Source organism: Harpia harpyja, chromosome 2, assembly GCF_026419915.1.
Source record: "Harpia harpyja isolate bHarHar1 chromosome 2, bHarHar1 primary haplotype, whole genome shotgun sequence".
NCBI classification, from domain to species: domain Eukaryota; kingdom Metazoa; phylum Chordata; class Aves; order Accipitriformes; family Accipitridae; genus Harpia; species Harpia harpyja.
The window spans coordinates 17,511,844-17,530,355 of record NC_068941.1 but is presented as its reverse complement, the minus strand read 5'-3'; the positions used below and the strand labels follow the sequence as shown (position 1 = coordinate 17,530,355).

At 39.2% G+C, this 18,512-nt stretch overlaps 1 protein-coding gene across 1 annotated transcript in view; it reads right to left on the bottom strand.

Moving 5' to 3' along the window:
* The window catches only part of ARHGAP10 (Rho GTPase activating protein 10), a 153,988-nt gene that overhangs the window by 98,866 nt on the left and 36,610 nt on the right, over nucleotides 1–18,512 (bottom strand). Inside the window, exons 2-3 of the mRNA XM_052772153.1 lie at nucleotides 11,264–11,359; nucleotides 11,116–11,177 (exon numbers count right to left, since the gene is read on the bottom strand). Coding sequence (XP_052628113.1) covers nucleotides 11,116–11,177; nucleotides 11,264–11,359 — 158 coding nt within the window. The remainder of the gene's footprint in view (nucleotides 1–11,115; nucleotides 11,178–11,263; nucleotides 11,360–18,512) is intronic.

Sequence of the window (18,512 nt, the reverse complement as noted above, 5' to 3'; positions counted from 1 at the left end):
GCAAAGAGATATCCTGAAGAGTTCATCCCAAGGCCTTGGGAATGCTTTTGGCAGCTGAAGAACCATTCATTCTCTGAGCTGCCTCCGCTCCCACCAAAAGAGAGCCAGGGCAGTCAAATGCCCCAAACAGAAGCTGAACTGTGGTTCTAGGAAGGACTTAGCCCACCTGGCAGCCTGTGCAATATATATCCTAACTACTCAAGCAGTCACCAGGAGTCTCCAGGGCAGTTTTTAGGATACTCAGGTTCTTCAAATTTTGTCAGGCTCCCAAAACTTTCCTGGAAATTCTTAGGGGCTGAAAGGAAACAGTAATTTGGATTTATAATTGGATCAAGCACCAGAAACAGTTTCCTGGGACACAGCAGAAGCACCTGAGGACTGAAGGATCTCTCCTTGATGACAGCAAGGATTCTCACAAGTCAGAGAGGAGAACTGCTCGCAGAAATCACCGAATAGTCCTTCTATATTGGAAAACTTTAAGAAGTTTAAATTGTTTCTGCCAGTTTCCTCTATACTGACAAAGTGAGGGAGAAGGCTATGACGCCTCCTCAGAGCACAACTCAGAGGATGATGCTAGCTGCCAGTAGGTAAGAGCACCACAGTTAGTGGAATCATTTAAAAGCATTTAAAGGTAGCAACTGAGCACTTAAATGGTCAGAAGGTTAAAAATAAATATCTAACGACAAGCTGCTTATTTGTTGTTTGAACTTTTACACAAAAAAAGTGAAAAGTAAGATCATCAGGCAGTGAATGTATGCTGAACAGAAAACCATAGCACCTTGATGTAACAGAAAGAGAGAATCAAAAAAAAAACCCAAACCCACACGCAGAAAAGTCTGTGGTTTATAAACCAGCAAGGCTGACTGCAAATCACTTGGTCTGCTACGCTCCTGTGCAGCATTAACCACAGGAACCACTATAGGAATTTGTTTGAAGCAGAAAATAATCTTTAAATCAAAATGGGATGTTCCCTCAGCAACTGCCAGCAAACAGATTCCACTGCTGCCAGTGGTATGATATGCCAGTAACTCTTTCATTGCAAGAAAAACAAGCCTCCCCTCCTTCAAAAAAAGATGTTTCTCATTTTGGGCAACTTAAACTTTTCTTAACAGATGCTTCTCCACAGAATTTTGCCTGCCATACAGGTATTTATGATTTGTCACCCCCTTTGCCTCTGTGTCTGGGTTAAACAACGGGGCTCTTGAGTATTTCTTGGTGAAGTGGGATTTTTGTAGGTCTTTGGTCATTCTCATGGAACTTCATACCAGGCCCATATATAAAAATATAGAAGGAGTATTTCATCCTCACTGAAATGAGCACGTATGTGAGTTTGTATGTGTACAAACAGAAACTGTCAACCAAGATGTGAATGGTAAATTTAACAGTGAATTACAGAGCTGCTGTTCTGACAGAAATAAAAACAAAATTTGTAATTAAAATATGCACAATACTAGACAAAATAGGGAGGCATTTGCTGCACTGTTTTCCAGTACTTAGAAGCCAGTGCTTGTCATGAAAAGCTACAAAAAGATGTGTACTTATTTATAGAACAAAAACATTATTTACACTGCTATTCATTGTTAACTTAGTTTATTTATAACTTGGGAACTCAAAACAACACTTTTTTTTTTTTTTTTTAAACCATGGATAACAGATCAGCAGACAAAAAAAATTAAATTTTCCCAGTATAAGGAAATAAGCTAAGGATCACTTGAATATATTTGTTATTATCACTTGCACCTTCCTTAAGAACTAGGGCTATGTTAAAATGTAAAATTTCCAAGAAAAGTTAATTAGGAATTTAAGTTAAATATTCATTAACATAAAATTACACCTTCTTTCCTCTTTCAACTTCTGTCTTGACTCTTAAATTAATTTTCATCCCTCTACTCCTCTAATCCTGGCAGATTATGATGATAGGAATGTGCTATTTAAAGGGCACCAAAAAAAAAAAAAAAATCCTTTCTTTTCTTTATGTCTCTGATCTATCCAAACCTACCTGAAAGGAATATATACTCAATTTTAAAATCTGGCAGGCAAACTACAGAAAGTGTAAGTCATAAGTGAATCAATATAAAGAGGTCATGTCTCAGGTAACAGTAACTTAGCCAGCTTTATGAATGTCAAAGTCTCAGGAATGCTTTAAGAAATGTTTAACCCGATGTGCACACGTGCCTTGGGCAGATGGTCTGAAACTGCTTACGCTATTCCTGTTCTATTTGCTGCACCTATGGAAAGGTCAAAGAATTAACTTGAATGTAAAACTGGCAACAGCAGCAATAAAATAATCATTGCCATCATCACCTCAGAAGATCACTGTATCCAACATTTACAACAACATCTTAAAGCAGGCTTTTGGCTTTGTGTATACCTCCTAATTTCATATGTCTTTACAAAACTCCACCTGCTCAGGCACAGTAGTTGTACAGAATGGTGATAATCCTGACTTTTCCAGCTCCATATTCTTCAAAAGAAATAAGTAATAGGTCATACATTAAGCGGCCCAAACCAACATTTCCTAGAGCAGACCACAAAGGCACAGACTAAATCCACTAGCAAGTGCATTTACAGCTGTTTGCTACTTTATCAGTCAAGTCAACAAGATCCAATAGGTAACTTACCAGTCAGTGCCAGTCCATAAGATGACTCCAGTTAGCCTGTCACTTCCCTTCTCAGAGAAGGTGGGAGTATAGCTGTTTAGAGAGAAACTGCTTCCCCAAACACCTCCTCCCATGCACTGTAACCTGACAGACAGCACCATCCACCAGCATTCAATGCTCCTCATGCTTTCTCACCCTCCTGCAGTAGGCAGGAGCAGTCTCTCTATGTTCCTGCTCCCTTTGCAGGCACAACCAGGCTTGTCTTGCAGAAGAGGAAGGCTGCTTGCGTGGGCTGTAAAGGAGTATCAACCCACAAGAGCTGTCCCAGAAGCTCAGTCTAGCCCCTGTGGCTAAATAGGCTGGACCAACCCAAGTTAATCAAAATGTTTTGCTTATTAGACAAATGCAGCAGTGGCCTCCCAGCTTTCATCCTAAAAATGTCCTTAGACCTCAGTCTTTACTGGAAGAACTGGAAATCACGCATTGCTCATCAACAACTCTGGTGGTGAGGTAAATATGTACGCTGACTCTGCTCCATTCTGAATCTAAGCATTCTCCCATACTAGGCAGCTTTGCTGAGAAAGAAAAAAAAGAAGCCATAAACATACACCTTGCTACAGACTGCACTGCGACACCCAAGTGCTGAGTTCCCAATTCTCATCCCAGGAACTGGAATACAGATTAGATGCCAAATGGAAAAGAGAGGTTTAAGTTTCCCAGTGCACCGACTGGAAAGATTTGTTTGTAGACAGGGGCAGGATTGTTTCTCCCCTCAACAAAGCAATGAGGGAGGCCACCAGTCAGGGCAGAGCTCATGAAACTGAGCAAGTGTCAATGAAACTAGATCTGGGAAGGAAGTTTTGCCCTACTGAATGCAACAGAGAATGAGGAAAGGAAGACATACCTAGCAGTGATTCAATAACAAAGTAGTTAACACCGCTGCTAAATAAAGAAATTTACCGTCTAATGAAGAAATTTACTACCTACAGCTGCACTTCTGCTTAGAGAGGATATTGCTCTCCTGTGTTTTTCCTAAGAAATTGCAACATTCAGCCTAATAAAAAAGCTGATTCTGATACCTCCAATGTTGGGGGAGAGGGAAATATATAAAAATTATTTTTTCCTCCAAAAAGCTTTCCTGCTTCGCGTAGTGATTTGTTACTGAAATCTCTCAAAGCATTAAGATCTATGCCTGAAGCCCTGTATTATGTAACTTTGCAGATACAATTCCACTACTGAGGACATCAGATGTTACTTACAGAGCCTTAATCTCTACTCTTTCTTTTCCCATGAGAACATGATTTGTTCTTACAGTTACACGAATATGCTCCCAGTTAGTTGCACAGCCAACTCTCCTGCCAGTATGCCCTGCAGACAGAGCGGCATATCTCTCTAACCACTTCTCAGCACTGGTTTTGTATTTAATTGGAGCACTGATGATTGCAGTCAGTGCAACCCACACCCAAAACTCATTTGTTTGTTTTCAAATGCAAGTTTTCTTGTAAAAGTGTCTGGATTTTCTCACTGCTCTAGAGCTTTCCCTGTAGCTTTACAATCTTAAATAATGAAAGGCCATCAGCCACACACTGGGATTCCTTACTAAAAGCTATTTAATAGTCCTGGCTTTTGAATAAATTTATTCTTATGAAATACATTCCACTATAAAGAGAAAATACTACAAAGCCATAAACATAACAAACAGGAAAAGAAATAAAGAGAGACAGAGTTTCACAAACAGCAACAAATCAGCTTTCCCCCACCTAAAGTGAAGGAAAGCTGTGGATAACTCCTCCAAAGAAAGACCACCCCTTAGCAAACCCAATATGCAAGAGCTGACCAGCGTGACACAACAGAACATTGGTATGGTTCTTGTACAACCAGAGAATCACTTCCAGTCCACGCTTTGAAATCAGCGGTCGTATAAAGATCTTGACAAAGCAAAAAGGCTGTTCAGGAAAAGAAATAGCATGATGCCCATTTTTTTCGTGCATGGCAAAGTTCATCGCTGAGCAAAAAGATGCCACTGAATGGCAAGAAATCCAACAGCGAACAACGGCTTCAGTGTTCGGTCAAGAATGAACTGCTCGCTTATTGTCAGCGCTGTCCTCCACAAGAAACAGTGGTGTTATTAACAACCAGCAAAATCCAAACTGGTGACAGTTTTACAATGCAAATTCCAAACATTTCCCATTGATGAAATAACAGAATGAAAATTCTCTAGTGAGTTATGTTGATGCATGTGAGACCACAAAGTTATCTGGAAGAGGAAGCTAGTGGTAACAGAACTTTTCAGCCATATTCACTCAGAGGTGGGAGGAACACACCAAGAACTTTGTACTTTTTTTTTCTATTGTATAGACAACAGTCATCTTTATTTTATAGATTAATGTGCAGAAGTTCACATGTAACTTGCAAAACAATTTCAGAATACTGTATATAACATTCAAAAATAAACAAACAAATAAATCAAACATTCATTGTCAGGAATCACCAAAACTTAGAAAGATGAGCCCAAAGTAGTCGTAGTTCTGCATTCGTGTTCCATATTCCAATAATTATATGATTGCCATCTGGCCTCATGCCACACAAAGGAAAAATGAAGGCTGGGCAATGAGATACGGCAGCAATTGTTCTGCTTGTTTCTAAAACTGGAAAATGTTTTATTAAATTGGACAATTTGCACAAGGTAAAAAAAGGATCTAGGTCCTGCATTAAGGTAGTCAAATGCTGTTCCTGAGAAATTCCATTTTATCTGTGCCTCTATCTCTGCATCTGAGATGTTCAATATGCTTTTGGCAGCCTAACTTTTCAGAAGTGGTCACCAATTATGCCTTTTCCACCGTCTTGGCAGATATGTTTAGTAGTCTGCACTGTCAATGGACTTGAGAGGATCTGAACATACAGAGTACTATATAATGCCTTGAACTCTAATTGAACAGATCTTAAATGCATCTTACACCCAAAACTATTGGATATTTTTTTACCCTAAATCAGTGAGTAAATTGATTGCTCCTTCACACAGATTTCTTCAGACTACTGTGAAGATAGATTAAGATTTATGAACCCTTAAATACCCATGTGCAGAGGACCAAAGAAGAGCTCAGAAAAATTAATACCATCTTCACAGCAGAGTAAATTAGTGTGAACTAAATACAAAGAGTGACTGAACAAAAGGTTATAGTAAGCTATTCATGAACACTATGTGTTAAGTGAGTACTTAATGTGTGAAATAAATACTTACGCACTTAAACACTTCATTGTAAGAGGTAAGTATATGTACATATTTGCACAGATTATTTAAATTCTACCTTTAACCTTTTGAGTCTATGCCTTTGAACCTTAACAATTCTGTTAACTTGGGAAGCCACAACTGGGAAACCTCTCCCTCTTTTTTTTTTTTTTTTTTTAAGAGGAAGAAGAAGAAAGAATAAAATAGTGACTTCACTGAGAAATTTCTTTAAAAATCCTTAGAGAAACAGTTTCTCATGTTCCTGATATATGCTGGGAATAATTCTGCTTTTCAGAGAGATGCTGTTTTGAATTTGATTCTGACAACCTGGTAAAACTAACAAAGAATGCAAAAGGATTTTTGAGGACTGGAAAAATACCTATGGCATAAGAAAAACAGTCTTTCTTTTTTGCAAAAAGAAAAAAAGGGGGGAAAAAAGTTCAAAAAATAACTATGTAGCATCTTCCCTCCGAAGATATCTGAAGGAATAGAAGTGTGCCAAAACTGTAGCAGGAAATGGAAGAGACCATATCAAAGTAAAACAGCAAGTTCTTATGGCCTTGGGAAATGACAGGAAACAGTAAGGTGAATATAATTGTATCAGAAATCCTATACAAAGAGAAACATGGAGTAAAAAGGAAATACACAAGCACTTAGGGACAAAGTTAGAAAGACTAAGGCAAAAACACATTTTATTTGGCAAGAGGCAAGAAAACCCTAAAGAAAAGGGGTTCTTCATATGTACTTCAGAAAACAGAGAGGGAGGAAGCCATAAACCATTATTTAACTGGAAAGAGAATTAAAACAAACCAACAATTGACTGTAAGACAACAGCAGTTTTAAATAATCCTCACAAAGGAAAAAAATCACAGTTAATTATAGCAAACCATCTAACAAAGTGGGAAAAAACTGGATGTTAAGGAGACTAAGAATTTCTTAAAAACAATTAGATGTATTCCTACATTACACAACTGAAGAATTAATCACATTCAAGTCAGAAGGGGCTTTGCTTCAGAGTACTTTAGGAACTAAAGGGAGAGGCAGCAAGGTCCCCCAGGATGGTAGAAGAGCAAACACAGCAGCAACTTAAAAGTGAGAAGAGCAGGAGAAAGCAGGAACTGAGAAAGTTACAGACCAGATGTAGCAACTCTGATACTCAAAAGTCCTGGAAGACACTATAGAAAGTTAAAAGCTACTTTGAGTTTGTTAAGAACAGTATCTAGTTTCCTTTCTGAGATCAGCACGGTAGCTGATCTCAATGAAGTCTTCGATGCTGACCCACATGACGTTCTCAAAAGCAAAGGTGGCGACCTGGTCTTAACAAATAAACCACAGGAAGAATGAGAAAACAATATCCTGGTTGCAAAACTGAAAAATACCTGTTCAGCTAAGAGGACATTTCAAGCATCATATAGGAAACTACAGCCAAGTTTCCTGAATGATTCAATTCCTCATTCACCGAGTGGTCCATCCATCAAATCCACATTATCCCATTTAGAGACAAGGATGTCATGTGGGACAGTGTCAAACGCTTTGCACAAGTCCAGGTAGATGACATCCGTTGCTCTTCCCTTATCCACGAACGCTGGAAGTCACACCTCTGGCAGGGCTGCAGACAAATGCAGCCAACTCACTCAGTCCTGCCTGGCGTGGGAGTAAGCTAACCAAATGGGACATGAAATGGTACTAGACAGGATCTGAGAGATGGCTGGACATGCCCCATAACCATGAGAGACGCTGACGAAATTTACAGACAGTGCCGTGAGGGCTGACTGCACTTCCAGCGTGGTTAAGAGCAAGTTATGTGAGAAACAGGTGAACTCTAGAAGCAGCTAAAGGGCAGGACAGAGGACCTCTGGGGAGGTGAAGCATGCACAGCCAGCACATCGGGGTGGCACACCAGTAGTGGCAAGTACTGCTGAGATTACTGAGGGAAGAGTACAAGTGCTACAAGATTTGATTATGACTTAGCAAGACTGGAATCAACAGGGAAAACTAATTGGGGGCAGGCTGGTCATCTGGGAGAAGAATGGGATGGAGGAAGGCAGGTATGAAGGTGGTAAAAAGGTGAAGGAAGAGGAAAGGGATAACAGCCACAGGCGATCAGTACCTACCAGGCAGCCCTGCGCTGCTCATCACCGCAGCTTAAATGAGGGCAGCCAGTGAAGCCTGTTGTTCTGAGTCCATCACAAGAATCAAACCTGCTTCTGCTGTCAGGAGAACTGGGGCTGGGAGGGAGGTTTGGTGCTCTCCCTGGCAAGCAGGAGAATGGCTAGGTAGTGGGACAGAGCATCTTAGTATTGCCATGTTGGTGCTTGTTCATCCCCAACCTTTTCCTACTAGCCTTGTGAAGTTCCCTTTCATCCCTGCACTTCCATGACACTTTCGTAATGTCAAAGGAGCACAATGTAAGTCCCATGACTCCATTCAACCTTAACATGTAAAAATAATTTCCAGAATATTCTCAGGGACAAAGTGACCTATTTCCTATCTGCCCTGGGAAACATCACCAAGCTACGGTGCTGTGGAAAAAATGTAATTTGTTTTTGTATTGGCTACTCCGTAATAATTTCAGTGAAATGTTTGGATTAACGTCAGCTTCCCTTCTCACAAGCAACTGAATCCTTTGAGAGTTGGGATATAATTCCAGCAGCTTTTGAAGGAGATGGGACAAATGGTAAAACCATGAAGTGCAAGACTCCAACATCTAAATGAAATTATTAAATATTCACCAAATAAATATTCACCAGACAAATGATAACCAAACAAGTAAATTTATGGTAAACACTAATAGAAAGTTTTATGGAGTCTGCATTCACCACAAACAATACTTTCAGAAAACCATGAGAAGCGTAGTTGATAAGTATTTAAATTCAGTTTACAATTTATTTTAAGCACAAATTTCTTTCATTTACAATACAGTTGTGAAAAAAAAAAAAAAACTTTTCTCAAATACCTAAAAATTTAAATGCGCAGCAGTATCTGAAATGCCCTTAGTTCTATAATTATTCATTGATTTCTTTAATTTTACTTTATGTGACTGAAATTTATCTGCAATTCTGCACTGAAACTGAAGCAAGCCGTCAGAAACCTTCTGGTCATCTTCAAAATAGTAAGGGGGAAAATGCTCAATAAAGAGCATTCTTAACAAAGATGACTGAACGCTTTTGAAAAAAATCCTGCTATATACTTTGCGTCTTAATGGAAAGTCTTTGAATCCCTGACCTGATTCCAAACATCTGTGAGTGTAACATGCCCTAATATTCTCCACGGGAGTATCTCTAGAGCTCATGCCACTGTTAAAATATCCACTGAGAAGTCAAAAAAAAAAAAAAAGTCAGAGCAACAGCCACTGAAAATGATCTTTACCAGTCACCACATAATCATTTTCTCAGAGACTTACGGCCTCTGTTTTATTAACTCGCTCTAGAAATGATACATAACATTTGCTAGACTGCAGATGCAATGAAAAGGCCATGCATCTGGTAACTCAAAGAATATATTCTGTTTCTATTTGGAATTAAATACTTGCCCCGTAATATTTTATACTCCCCAGTTTTTCATCAAACTGTCACTGTTCTAACAAATACTGCATTTCATCCTTTTCTTATCAAAACACTGACATTAATTAGCTTTTAGTGTGCTAATGCCTTCTGTGTAAGCACGGGCATCATACCAAAAAAAAAGTAACAACTGTTTCACGGCATTCAGTCTGAAAAACAGAAGTGTTTTACTATACAGACAGGCAGCACTGGATTCTGCACAGCCTACTGCGTTGGTAATCTATCACTGCTGAAGATCTATTGATACAGCCACTGAAACATGCCACATAATTCTGAAGTCCTGAAGATGACATCTCTCAAAAACCTGGTATCAAACCAGTGTGGAAAATAATGTGACAGGCTATAAAGTATTTTTCATTGTAAAACTTCCCAAAGACTTTCAATAATTAGATGTATGCAAGTTCATTAAAAAAAAATACAGCTACGGATGGCAGGAAAAAGCAGAGTAAAGACTATACTTCAGAATTACAAAAAACAAAAGCAGCATTCAAACATACTTGAGAAAATCCCTACAACTTGGCAAAACAGCTCGAGATACTGAAAAATTGCCTCTACTATGTAAAGACAGTATTCTTCAGGAATGTGCAAGGAACCACACAGACCCTAATTGTGACCCAAATGTGGTTCCAGATCAGAACAACATACCAGGACACAACACAGCACACTCAAGAAACCATGACTATTACCAGGCTCAGGACTACCAGAGAGAAATGTTAAAAAAAATTGTTCACAAGTTCTTTTCTCACTTATCTACACACTCCTACACTGCAGGCACAGCTTCTGGCAGAGGTGAGCACAGAACACAGATTAGTCGCAGTTTCCTTTCAGCGATGCCAAGTGGTCACTGACTTCCAGGAAGATAAAGATATAATCACATGGCAAATACTGAGGAACCTAACTGCTATCTAAGACCATTTCCTAGATGCAGGATCTGACCACACTCAGAAGAAAATTGGGTACACATCATCTGCTCTATGAATGCCTGCTCTGAAACGAAAGCTGGGCATGCAACTACAGAGGAGAACCATGGTACCATCCAGAAAGAAACCCCCCATCTTCTGGACAAATTAGGAAGTCAAGATAGCAAGGTGTATTGCAGAGTTCTCAGCCCACAGTCTATGTGCAGCCAACATGACCCATATTACACTAAAACCCTCAGCAATCACAGGCACGTGAATGAAGAACACTCCCTTCTACACAACAGAGCAACTACATGTTTGCAGATACAACCCTCCACCAGAAAGCTCACCCACAAAGAAAAGGTTTGCAAGTCTGCTACTGCATCCAGCCAACAGATTGCATCCCAAATCCACATAAGTGTTGAGGCTGGAGCCACAGAGATCCTGGATCCAAATTTGGCCAACTTCCCAACCTTGAGTGTCCTGCTGCAGTATTAAGTCTTTCATCTTGCTTTTTACTGTAAATGGTAAACAACCTTAAGATGGTTTTCCCATTCACCCCAGCCATAACTTATCAGGGCACTACCATTTTAAACCAACTCATAGTTATCTGTCCTTACCCTAACAGCTTTCTTCTTTAATGAGAACTAGCTGCTGTCTGTAACTCTAGACTACAGAATCAGAGGCTGCACAATGAGAGTTTTCACTGTTAACTTATTGATATCAACATCTTGGTGGTTAACAAAGCAGTAAGCAACTTTAACCGACTTTCATCTTTCTCTTTGCTATATGTACAGCTTTTTAAAATTTTTATTGCAACTCACCAAAATTTCTCTTTGTTCTTCCAGATTTTTTAAAAAGTTTGAAAACTCATGAAGTGATGCATCTGTAACACAAAACCAGAAAGAAAGTTTAATCATGTTGCAGGATGGCATGGCAAAATATAGCCACTTATAGTCACTTCTTACCTACCTATGTATCTTTCATCATCTGTCTCTGCATCACCAATAAATTCAAATTTAAAGTCTCTCAGAGAATGGGCAAATTTTCTCTGGGCTGCTGAAAGGTCTGCAAGGAAAAAAAGCACAGATTGAAGGTTAGGGAATCATTTTAGGAAGGCTGGAAGATCCCCCTACCCCTAGAATAATCAACTTTTACAAGCAACTCTCAACATAGGTCTGCCTAAGGCCGTTACAAGACATCCAATATTGTCTAACCCTCTTCTGATCTCATCTGGGAATTTGTCACACAGATTTCTTTATAAAAGGCTATATAGTAGAAAGCAAGTGTAATCATGTGTATAGTATTAGACCTATTCTTATGCTTCACTATTCCACAATTTAGGGCACAGGCCATACAAACAGATCTGTAACTACAGAAGTTTAAGACACAACACTCAGAGTAAGTTGTGCCAGTTGTCTTACTCTACTAACCTAAATTCACTAGTGTATTTGTCAGCACGAATACGCATCTTAGGATTTTCTATATACTTTGCATAGACAGCTCTGCTAGCGAAACATTTATACATAAAGCAAATTTAAAAGAATTGTTGCACTGAACTAGAAATTCCATGGAGTTAAACTATGCCAAAAGTTAAGTTAAATGAACAGCATTAAAATTAATTTTGTATAATAACTGTTTTGCAATATTCCTAAAACATTTTCTTCAACCCAATTTTTACCTATTAGTGTTTGACAATTTGGGGTCAGAGGGCTGCACTCTTACATCCCTCAGGAAGTAATCAGACTCTACATTCAGCCACAATATCATCATTATAAATCTTTATTAAGGTTTATAAAGCTGTAAATAAGCAGCATACATACACGTTTCTGTTGTGCTGACATGTGCAGGTTGGGAATGTCATGAGTTCTGGAAGGATGGAATTGCTCAATGGAAAAAAAGGATGCAAGGATGCATGTCCTAGTACACTCCTACCCAGCAGTAAAGGTTTTACTCACATTTTTGTTGTCAGCCAAGGTTAAGGACAATTTGAAATACCTAGTTAATCTATAATCTTTTTCTTATCACATGCAGTTCCGAAGGGCTAAGAACACCACTTTTAACGGACCAGCTAAGCATTTTGTTCTTTAATATTAACTGGAGCTAAAAGACTACAAACTTGGGCTTTTTTTGTTGTTCTTGTTTTGTTTGTTCGTTTTAAGAAAAAAAAACAAAAAACAAAACACTTTATGATAGGTCCTGCATCCAACACATCATATGTTTTATCACGTCATAGCCAAGTACAACTTCAACATACAATGCTGCACTGAAAGTTCAGTTCAACCACTTAAAAGATAAGTCACAAATACTCTATAAACAGCAAGACACAACCTAAAATGAAAAAATGCTTTCTGATCCTCGCCATTCCACATTCCTTTCTTTTCACCCATTTCTCATTAGTCCTTTCCTCACCTATTGTGTAACAGTGCTGTTCCCTGTGACGCCATGCTGCCAGGTACTCACCTCCCTTTTGCAACTGCTTCCAAAGCCTGTACATGTACCCTTCAACCCACGAAGCAGAATGATGCTGCACAGGGTTGAAGGAAGAAGGACAAGAAGGTCGAAGGAAAAAGTAACAGAATTCCCATGCAAAAGGAAACATGGGTATTTTAACTCAAATGTCTTGTGGGCTAAAAGGCTGTTCATAAAGTGACAGCAAAAGAAACAAGTTCTGCCAGCTCTGAAAGGCTTAAAGATGGAAAATAACAAGTTTCTTAAACATCTAATGTTATGCTTATTTGTGAGCCAGGTCACAACACAAGGCTGAAAAGAGTTTATTTATGGAAGAATGGGTCCAACAACACACACTCTTCCAAACTTCTTTAATTTTTTTGAATCCGATAATCCCCTACCAAAGCCCTGTCATGTGAAAGCTAGCCCCATGCAAGAGGAAGGAATTATTTATTATGTTTTCTCCCATTTGTAGAGGTGAAGTATTCAAATAATGTTGAGCAAGGTACATGTTAAAAGAAGGCATGCAGCACTGCATGCACGCACCACCTCCTTTCCCCTTCACAGACTGAAAAGGCACTAAAATACTGAAGTGGGCTATGGGCTTTGATAAGCCTTTCTCGAGCAGTATGAAACCACCTCCTGCACGGCTGCATATCCCACCTTGCCACCAAAAGCCCCCTCTTTGGTGACAGTGACAGCAGACAGAACCTGTGCCCACGCCCCGACTCTTTCACTGCAAAGTCCAACGTGTTCAGTCAAATTGAGAAGGGGCTGAATCAAAACACTGAGCTTGTCACAGGGTCAGAAAGCCACATTCATGCATTTCTCTTTACTTAGTTTGCTAAGGGATTGAAAATTACTGACCAAAGGGCTGACTAGGTGGTTGGAAGCAGTAACCTTTTAACACACCAAAGCTAGATTTTCAGAGTTCCTGTAGTAAAGCCATGAAGACACATTAAATTTTTGCAATGTCTTTCCACAAGTCATCTCTGAAACGTTTAAGAACTGTTCCAGAAAATTTTTGAAAGCTTCAGGGGGTGGGGGGAGGTTGGGGGTTTGGGGGACAGAAGAATGACCTGATGGGTCAAGAAAAACTGCAAATACCTGGCTATTGAACCAACACCTAGAAGAAAAGACAATGAAATAGGAAGAGATTTTCTGCCAGATTTTAAGAACTTGGCACTTTCAACAAAGGTGAGAAGTCACTAGAGCAAAATAAAAACCAATCACATGTTGCAAGATGTAACCGGGAAGAAACAAACCTCCTGACTGGGGAAGAACACTCCAGTCCTTTGGTTCAACAGACTGCTGCAATGATCAGAGTCCTAACTGTTGCCAAAATAAAGAGATTTTTAATCCTGCTTAGTCAGCAGATGTTAACTACAAGATTCATCCTCCAATGTTTATATATCATCCATCAGTCTTGCTTTATTTTAGCTAAATTTACATTTAAGGTCACATTCTGTTTTCACTCCCTATGCCGAAATAGCACTGGTCTAACATAAAACTAGCACCTTGCTGGGCAGAACTGCTAGTGCCCAGCTATGCACAGGAATGGAAGAGTCTCTGGTCTACCTCTTGCTAAACTAAAAGAAACAGAACTGAGTATCAAGTAGAGATGGAGGAAAACTTTCTCAAAGGAGCAGATCAAGAACACTGAACTCGTTTTGCTACAGCACAGGAAAAATTATGAGGGTGATGGCTAGACTCAAAAAGATAGCACAGCCCTGTGTTGGATTTTCTTGCCACCTGACAAACCATAGCCAGGGGGAGACACCTGAGACCGTCTGCAGTCAAACCTTCCACTGTGGGGCAAACAGCATGAAACTGCTCCAGCCTTCACCCTGATAAATTCTGCATATCCTACAGTACATACACATTCGTTCACATAATTATAAGCATTTATAAAACTCTATAAAAGCAAACCAGATGCTGATATCGCCATAAGTACTATACTCTCTTACTACTGTGTTATGATTTAAGGGCTGAGCATTGTTGCTTAAGTTAGAAATCTCATAAATGTAACTTGGCTTTCTTCCATCCTGTGTCAGAAGACCTTTACTACCGCAAAATTATTCGGCTAGCACTGACAGATACATCCCACTATTGTTCCACATCAGCATTAGAGCTTGCAAGACCAGTATGTGCTATGTAACTGTAAACATACATGGATTCCAGCTCCATAAATTAGAATAAGACAGCGCATGAGTACAGTATGTATCAAACAGCACAGCCGGTTACACTGATTATCCAAATAATGCTGCAGCCTCCTGAAAAAACACAGTGAGAATTTAGGGGGCCAGAAAGTAATTAATTTATTCCCTTTAATCTCCACATTCTACACAGTAACACCAAATAGATATAGGAAGCAGGAAGAGGGTTGTTGCTTGTTGAAAGCTGCTGCTAGCATTTAAAGGGAGGAACCAAACACTAACACTCTTTCCTGAATAAAATGTAATCCTGGCAAACCCATAAGGCAGACTCATTTCAAAGACTCACTTTCTTAAAACGCTAAAAGAAACCAAGCATCTGCTAAATGTTTTGACCAAAAGACTGAAGAGAAAGACATACACATTTCCAAAGAGAGAAGGGAGGGACATAAGGACACCAGGGCTTTTAATTTTCTCTCTTTGTTAATGTTCATAACAGTACACTATTTATTTCATGTTTGAAAGTAACTACTTAAAAACACACCAGAAGAAACAGGAACAGCCACCAGCTCCCCCACTTTGCTCTGAAACACTTTGGTAACAAGTGCTCCTGTCAGCTTGTCCTGCACCAGATGTGCTGCCAGTGCCCCCCACAAATACCTCCATATTTTTCCATTTGGATTTGGAGGAAAATATTTTTGTTCCTTATCTGAGTTGAGCCAAGCCAACACGACACCATTAGTTGCCAGGCAGTGGCCAGCCCTCCCAGCACCAGACTCCAATCTCTCCCTTTAAGATCAGTACTAACTTCAGTGTTAGCCACCTAAACTAAAACTCTCGCACGAAGACAGACAATATTGCTTCCTAAGGCTATCCTAGATCTCTTTTGCATGGCAGGAGAATTACCTGCTTTTAACTGCATTCTGTATCAGTGTTAATGTTTTTCTAATGCAAAATACAGATTTCTACATCAAGCTTCGCTTTTGCTGTACCATAATGACTCTTTAAGAAGGACCGGAATTACATCGCCATTCCTCATCCCTAACTACAAATCTCAGTAACAGATATGCTCCAGGAATAACAGATTTCTAGTGGCTTTACTTAACATGGGCTAAAACTGGTCTGGTCTTGTTCAACAACACTCTCCTCAAAAAGCTAAAAGGTTAACAAATACTTAGATTTAACTACCAAGCTCATCTTCAAGGTACATTAAGGACTAATATTAGACTTCTCGATCTATTTTCCTCGCAGTAGGCCAAGATCAGGCAAGCTACACACCGTCGTGAAACAGGTAAGGACAAGCTGAGTGAGAGTCAGCCTCTCCCCTCTTCTTCTCAGGCATCAATCTCACTTGCAAGAGCTAACGAAGCAGCTTTAGAGGAACAGAGTACATAAAACAGTTTGTCCAAGAGCTGCAAGATGGACTTGTATCATGTTTTGTACAAAACATGCACCATCTCAATGCTTACTAAAGCAACTCCGTGTTTCTCTTCTGTGTCCCCTTTAGCAAGGTGAACAATGAATCTAATATAATCCACGACACTGAGAACATGAACAGGATTTAGTTATTACCTTAGTAAGGTGGATAAACAGGATTTACTTATCAACTTAGCAGATGCAAGCCATGTGGCAGATTCTTAAGAGCAGTAACATGTTCCAACTCCCTAAAACCAAATCAACCTTTTACTACTCGTTTTTATCTGATAAGTATATTGAAAGAATCATCAAAACAGAAGAAAATGACAAAAAAGCTAAAATACAAAGTTATTCATTCCCCTCCAAAACCTGAAGAGAAATCAAGTTCAAAGACTAAAAGGTTTCTGGAGTCCTGTTCTGACAATGTCACGTTACCCACAGCAACTCACGAGTTTCTGAAAGCTTAGCAAATTCAGGTATGAGGATTAAAAATCAACTCATTACTAACTTGCCAAGTACCTCGACTTCCCCTGCACCCCAGCATAATACAGTGTAAGCATATTTGGACCATCCCACACCTTTAAAACAAATAAGAAAAACCGCAACCTCTCACCATTTCAGTTTAATTCAACTAGCAACACAGCATTCTGCTCCTGCTGGCCCAAAGGCACCTCCAGCTGTGGCTCCTGAGAGTCCAGCAGTTGACAGCTTCACACCCTTCACATTCATATGCTCAGGTCTGAGACAAAGCTATACCAATTGTACTAAAGTTATGATGTGCTTTATTATTTACTAAAAACCCTCAGAAATTTGGTGTCAGAATGAAGTTACTATAGATCAAGTTTACACGCACATGTGCACACGTATTTTCAAAATACAACGAAAAAGAGGAAGAGCTAGGACACACCAGCAGCAATATTTCAGGAAAAGTCTTTCAAATTTTAACATGGAAGGCTTTTTGTTACCAAACTAGAGGAAAAAAATAAAAAAAAAAAAAAGAAAAAAAAAGAAAAAAAAAACCACTTTGCATTTCGGCATCAAACAGAAAAAAGGAACTTGCAAGAATAAAATGAAAAACAAACAACCCTAAGGTAATTTATATGTAACTACAAGAAATGAGTAACAATTTTAGGAATCTTAATCTCTAATGGATTTTTCTTTTTAACTCATCACAGATAGGAATTTATGTCGTCCTTCTGCTACACTAAAAGTCCAAATTTTGTCACAACTCTCCCAACTAATGACAATAGGAAGTGAACACCTAGAAGCCAAAAAAAGAAAAGCATGTTTTTATTGCCCAATCTAAGAAAAAGAGAGAAAACTGAATATTGGGGCAATGAATATCATTCTTCAGAACAGTGCCTCTGTAACATACTGACTGGTCTTAAATATTTCCTCCATGATGTTTGACATTCCCTATTACCAGTTTTAGTATGTGCTGGGGTCATTAACTGTGGCATAATTAAGTGACAAGTGAAAACAGGCTATTTAGCCTGAATAAGCCACATGTAAATGGCATGACGGATATTCTAACCTTCTTCCCACCTCTTAAGAGAGAACACCACCCAATTTTTGCAAGATTTCTATTACATAGGTTACTTCTGTCGTATTCTGTGATTTTCCTTCTTTCAAATGCAAAATCCCATAGTCTAAATACCACTATTCTCCATATCGATCAAACAGGCAAGTTAAGAAAACTTTCACATTTAAGCAAAGTAGATTCTTATTTTCAGATATGCAAAATGTTTTAGATGCTATAACCTCCAACCATTGTTTTCTCCTATAGAAAGTATGCAGCATAATAACATAAAACACCTATCATCTTACCTACCTTCTCTAGTTCTCCAACTTTTACCAGAGAAAACGGACTTAACTCATTTCTCCTCTTTCTACCCTTGCAAGTACAAGGGTACAAACTCCACATTCCCCCACATCAAGTAACAGCTAATTAACATGTTAATTACCATATATGAACTGTCACAAAGTAGCATCTTATGCGAGTATGGGCAAACTGCCAAATCATGCTCCTATTGTCCCTAAGCTGCACCACACCTTCTTGGGCTCTGGTTATTTGCCTTTTTAGCTGGATCTTTGAAATCAGTGAGCCAGCCCTACTCCACCCTGCCAAGGGCATTTTCCTCTTTGCATCACAGACTTTAGGCAAAATGGCACATGTAGTATCTCAGCAGAGATTAAGGCTC